At 37.8% G+C, this 6188-nt stretch overlaps 1 protein-coding gene across 1 annotated transcript in view; it reads right to left on the bottom strand.

The window, feature by feature from the left end:
• LOC106869011 (uncharacterized) overlaps positions 1 to 6188 on the bottom strand; it is a 48114-nt gene that overhangs the window by 12388 nt on the left and 29538 nt on the right. Inside the window, exon 10 of the mRNA XM_052975969.1 lies at positions 4179 to 4527. Coding sequence (XP_052831929.1) covers positions 4179 to 4527 — 349 coding nt within the window. The remainder of the gene's footprint in view (positions 1 to 4178; positions 4528 to 6188) is intronic.

The raw sequence follows: 6188 nt of genomic DNA, 5'->3' as shown, positions 1-6188 counted from the left end.
TGAGGTCAAACTAATGAGTTCAAATTCCGCTGAGGTCAAACTATGCTTTTCATCCTTTCAGGATCAAGAACTTAAGTACCAGTTGAGTGCTGGGGGGGGGGGGCGATGCAATCGACCTGTCCCCTTCCCCCAAATTTCAGGCCTTGTGCCTAGGGTAGAAAGGATTATTTTTATTACTGGGATAAATGTAAGATGAGGTCATTGCCTGTTGAGAACGATCCTGTGAAGGCAGCCATGTTGTTGTGCTTGTGATCATAAGAAGAGGGTTCGATTGTTGGATTGGGTTGCATTAGTCTTGTGTCATCCCTGGGTCTAAAAGGGTTGAAAGCATATCTATGTCCTTATCACCCGAAATAACAAGCGAAAGCGTGTTACAAGCTAACAGCCCAGATTCATTCGGAATAGGGGCTGAGCAAGTAAGTTTTATTATTATTATTATTATTATTATTATTAAGGGGGTGAATTGGCACAATTGTCATTGTGTCAGGAAAAATGTTAAGTGGCATTTTCATCCATCTTTACATACTGAGTTCAACTTCTGCTGAGGTCACCTTTATCTTTTGATGAAATAAGTACCAGTTACATACTGGAGGCAGAAGTAATCGACTAGCCCACCCCACTCCCCGTGAAGTTGCAGGCCTTGTGCCTATAGTAGAAAAGGATTATTATCCTTCTTATTAAAAGTGTTGAGTTGGCTGAATTGGTTGAGAATCAGACAAAATGCTTTATGGCATTTCTTCTGTTGCTTTACATTCTGAGTTCAAATCCTGTTGAGATTGAATTTGCTTTTCATCCTTTTGAGGGCAATAAAATAAAGTACCAGTCATATACTGTGGCTGATCGACTAATCTTCCACCCTCTAAAGTCACTGGCCTTGTGTTTGAAACCAAGAAAACCGTCCTCTGAGTATTTATGATTGAAGGGATCTAAATCTTGCTGAGATTCACTTAGTTTCCCATTATTCCAACATTGGTATCGTGTTTCACATAAATAGAACATTCCATAAAATTTATAGTTTTATACACACACACACACACACACACACACACACATACACACACACATGCCTGTACGTTGTTTCCATTCCCTCCCAATTTCTACCGGTTTGTCTCATAGTTTTATCCCTTTATGTCATTCTTATCAACCATGACATTCTGCAAAATATGAAATGACATTCATAAAATGCAACGAAATACAATTTTTAGGAGAAACAATCATCTTTGTTACTTTTGTTAATGTGTTTTGGATTGTGACAAAGTATAGGGAAGGATTAAATATGTAAATATATATAAATATGAGGATTTGTTTTTTTGTTTACACACACACACACATATATATATATATATATATATTTATATATTGTATGTACTACTACTTTGTCTATGTATATATAAATGTACGCATGTATGTATATTTATATGTATATATACACACACATTTACATATACATATATATTTACATATATATATGTACCTATATATACATATACATATATATACATATATATATACATTCATATATATACATACATGTATCTATATATATACACATACATACATATATATATACATATATACATGCTTATATATATGTATGTATATGTGTGTGTGTGTGTGTATTATATGCATATATCTAGTAGGTACTCTTATGAAGACATGATGGTTATAAATCATCATCATCATTATCATCATCATCATCATCATCATCATCATCATCATCATCATATGAATGAGGCTTGAAATGAGATGTGTGTGTGTGTGTGTGTGTGTGCGTGTATGCAAATGACATAACCTCGAAACATGATGGTGTAAGCTAACGCTTTCGAAATATGCAAAAATGATATTCTCTGTTCTTTGCTTCTTTGCTCTGTATTAAATCCCTCATTTCTTCGTCACCCTTCTCTCATTCTTCAGATTCCAAATTCATCTTCTTCTTTTCTCTACACAACACCCTACCATTCCTTGTCGTCTCTCCATCTATTTGTCTGTTTGTCCCCTCATCTCTCTTTCTCTCTCTCTCTCTCTCTCCTGTTTTATCAGGGTTCAGCAAATGGTACTGTACAAAAAATTACTCCAAGGAATTGGAAAATAATAATAATAATAATCATTTCTATGGGCACGAAATTTGGGGGAGGGGGTAAGTCGGTGTTACATCGACCCCAGTACTCAACTGGTACTTATTTTATCGACCCCAAAAGGATGAAAGGCTAAGTCAACCTCGGTGGAATTTGAACTTTGAACATGAAGGACAAAATGCTGCCAAGCCTTTTGCCCAGCACCGCTAACCATTCTACCAGCTCACCACCTTCAATAACAAGAACAAGAACAACAACTACATCAGTGATAATAACAATCATCATCATCATCATCATCATCATCATGCCAGAATCTTCCAACCTTAAATTCATTTCCAGTACAGTACTGTTTACTGAGCTCTGATTAAATGAGAGAGAGAGAGAGAGAGAGAGAAAGAGAGAGATAGAGAGAGAGAGAGAGAGAGAGTGGATATATATAGAGGGCTAGAGAGAAAAAGAGTGAAAGAGAGAGGAGAAATGAGAGAGATATAGAGCAATAAACTGTGAGAAAAAAAAAGAGAAGAATGGAAGCAACACAGCATGTGTGTCATATGCCATCATCATCATCATCATCATCATCATCATCATCATCATCATCATCATCACCATTATTCTCTCCTCCTCTTGGACATCATCATCATCATCATCATAGCATTCAAAAAATTCTTTTTTTCAAGAAACGGATAAGAAAAAGTAATTAAAGCAACAAACAGACACAAGAAAAAAACCCCATCAAACAAACCATCAAACAAATGACTGACTTGAAGCAACACCAAGAAGCGGTAAGGGGAGGTGGGTGAGGTTGCAAGGCCATGAGGTGGGTGGCGGGGTCTACAGACATCAGTATCAACACCCAGAACATAAATATTCTTTTATATGGGGGGTTGATGAAATAAATACATAACTGCTCCTTATTTTATTGATCCTGGAAGGATGAAAGGTGAAGAGGTCCTTAACAGGATTTGAACTCACAATCTAACTATCATATTTCATGCCATATCAGATGTACTTTTTTTTAATAGAAAAACATCTCAAAGCATCATCCTGGGTCCTCTATGCAAAGTTGCCCCCCCCCAAGCTAATTCCATCCCTTATCCTCACTTTTTTAGGCTAATTTTACTTCACCTGACTCCTTAATAATATTAATAATAATATCAGTCTCAAGTGTTAGTACAAGGGTAGCTATTTCAGGGAGTGGGGGTAGTCTGTTAAGTCAACCCCAGTATTTAACTGGTACTTATTTTATCAACTCTGAAAGGATGAATGGCAAAGTCAACCTTGGTGGAATTTGAACTCAGAACTTAAAGAAGGGCAAAATTTATCAACCCCAGTATTTCTGATACTTTATTTTATGAGGCCCGGAAGGGTGAAAGGCAATGTTAACCATAGCAGAACTTGAACTCAGAACGACAAGATTCCCAACTAAATACTGCAATGATGGGTTTCTTAGTCTGATGCCTCAAAACACATTGATAATAATCCTTTCGACCAAAGGCACAAGGCCTGAAATTTCTGGTGAGAGGGCTGGTTAATAACGTTGACCCCAGTTTATTTCATTTCATTGACCCTTGAAAGATGAAAGCTAAGTCAACCTCAGTGGAATTTGAACTCAGAACGTAATGACAGCCAAAATGCTACAAAGCATCCTCTCTGGCATAATTCTAAAGATCCTGTCAGATCCCTGCTCTTCGAATCATAACAATAGTTTCGAATTTTCACACAAGGTCAGTAATTTTTAGGGAAGGGATTCGTTGATTGCGTCAACCCCTGGTGGTCAACTGGTATTTATTTCATTGTCCCCTGAAAGGAAGAAAGGCAAAGTCAACCTTGGCAGTGTTTGAACCCAGAATGTAAAGACAAGAAATGTCAGTAAGCATTTCATCTAACAATGCTGCCAGCTTGATCTGCCGTCCTAATTATAATACTGATAACGATTCTAAAGAATGCTGGGTATGAAGGAGTAGGTGGTGTGGCAGGTGTGAACGATGATCCACAGGTGCAGTGTTACGGGTAACAGAGTTAGGTAGGAGGAGAGGTGTTTGGCGGTGCAGCGTGCTGTGCAGTAACTACGCTGGACATCGTTGGACTCATATGGCCACTTACTGTCTGGTAGAGATGTTTCTCGCGTCGACTGCAAGTCAGCATCCCTGTATAGCTCCTTACTTCTTTCTTTCATGCTGACAAAACGATGGAACGGAGGCGAGGCTTCACATTCTCTGCGATTCGCCTGAACAACGAACGGTGGAGGAGACGAAGGTGAATGAAAAGAGAAGAAAAAGCCCAGAAAAAAAAGAAAGAGAATAACAGGTGAGAAAAAGAGAAAGAAAGAGAAAATTAGGAAAAATTTCACAAATTTGTTTCTTTTGGGTATTTTTGGGGGGTTCTTTTTGAGAAAGGTTTGTGTCTGTCTGTCTGTCTGCTTACTTATTGATTTTCTTTTATCTTTTATTTGTTTCAGTCACTGGACTGTGGCCACACTGGAGCATTGAAGAGTTTTAGTCAAAAAATCAACCTCAGTACTTATGTATTTTTTTAAAATCTGGGGCTTAGTTTATTGGCTTTTTTTTTTTGCTAAACTGCTAAGTTACAGGGGGATGTAAACAAACCAACACTGGTTGTTAAATGATAGGTGGATTAACACACACACACACATGTGTACACACACACACATGTGTACACACACACATGCATGCATACACACACATATATTTATATGATGACCTTCTTTCAGTTTCTGTCTACCAAATTCATTCCCAAAGCTTTGGTTGGCCCAGGGCTACAGCAGAAGACACTGGCCCAAGTTTCTGCACAGTGAGACTGAACCTGAGGCCACTTGGTTGCAAAACCAGCTTCTTAACCACACAGCCATACTCTGTAACTCTATGTTTTTTCATCATGGTTTACAAACTTGAATGAATTGTTGTTTAACCCCTGGTCAACCAAGATCACAAAGACCTTGATCTGGATTAACCTGAGATTAAAGCATTCCAATTGTGACCATCACATAATTTCTTTTCAGCCACTGTGCATCCAGGAATTACAGTGCCCAGTGTGTCTGTTCATGTTTTAGGATGATAGAGTGGTAATTTGAGGAAGATTTGGCTGCTATTTCTGGCAGGCTGGGCAATCATGTACCGGATCCACCGTTGGCCAACCAAGTGTTTCGTTTTCATTTGTATTTGTTGTTGTTAAAAAAATATTTTTGCTGTTCTTTGTTATTTCACATTTGTTTTCTTTAACTTTGGTGTTTGTATGTATATGTGAGTGTGTGTATATACATATACATATATATATATATATATAAATAATGTATGAATATATGCATATATATGTACATGTATGTATATACCTTCATCTACATGTATATATAGATGCATATCTGGGTACATGACGTTGCAAAATACATACATAAACACACATACACACATATATATAAGCACTTTTGTATATATGTGTGTGTGTGTGTGTGTGTGTGTGTATGTGTATGTATACATACATACATACATATATATATATATATATATATATATATATACACATACACACACAAAGCATGGCTATGTGATATCTTGGGCAAGTACCTCCTACTTTAGCCCCCAGCTGACTTAAGTTGTATCAGTGAGTTTGGCACATGGAAACTGAAAGAAACCTATTGTGTGTGTATGTGTGAGGTTTGTATGCATGTATATGTGTGTGTGTGGAGGGGGCATGCTCTTGTCTTCACACTGCATTGTTAGTTTCCAGTCTTCCATGGAAAATAAGTCTGGCCCAGGGGAAATATTAGCTTAGTTAGAAACAGGTGAGGGTTGGAGACTGGAAGGGCCATAGAAAATCTGCCCCAATGTCTGAACCATGCAGGCATGAAGACGGACATTAAAACAATGAGGATGGGGATGTATCTGTGTGTATATATATGAAGGTGTATATATGTATGTATAAGCTAAACAATTAACAGATTGAGTTTGACTGAAAATTCTGTGCAAGCAGAAGAAGACAGTGTATGGTGGTGGTGGTGGTGGTGGTAGTGGTGGTGGTGATGGTGGTGGTGGTGGTGGTGGTTGGTGTTGGGTGGAGGAGGAATAAAATATGTCGAAACCCTCATTACATCCTGCT

This window comes from Octopus bimaculoides, chromosome 23 (genome assembly GCF_001194135.2).
Source record: "Octopus bimaculoides isolate UCB-OBI-ISO-001 chromosome 23, ASM119413v2, whole genome shotgun sequence".
Classification (NCBI taxonomy): Eukaryota; Metazoa; Mollusca; class Cephalopoda; order Octopoda; family Octopodidae; genus Octopus; species Octopus bimaculoides.
Note: the sequence above shows the minus strand (reverse complement) of the source record. Positions and strands in the feature narration are given on the sequence as shown.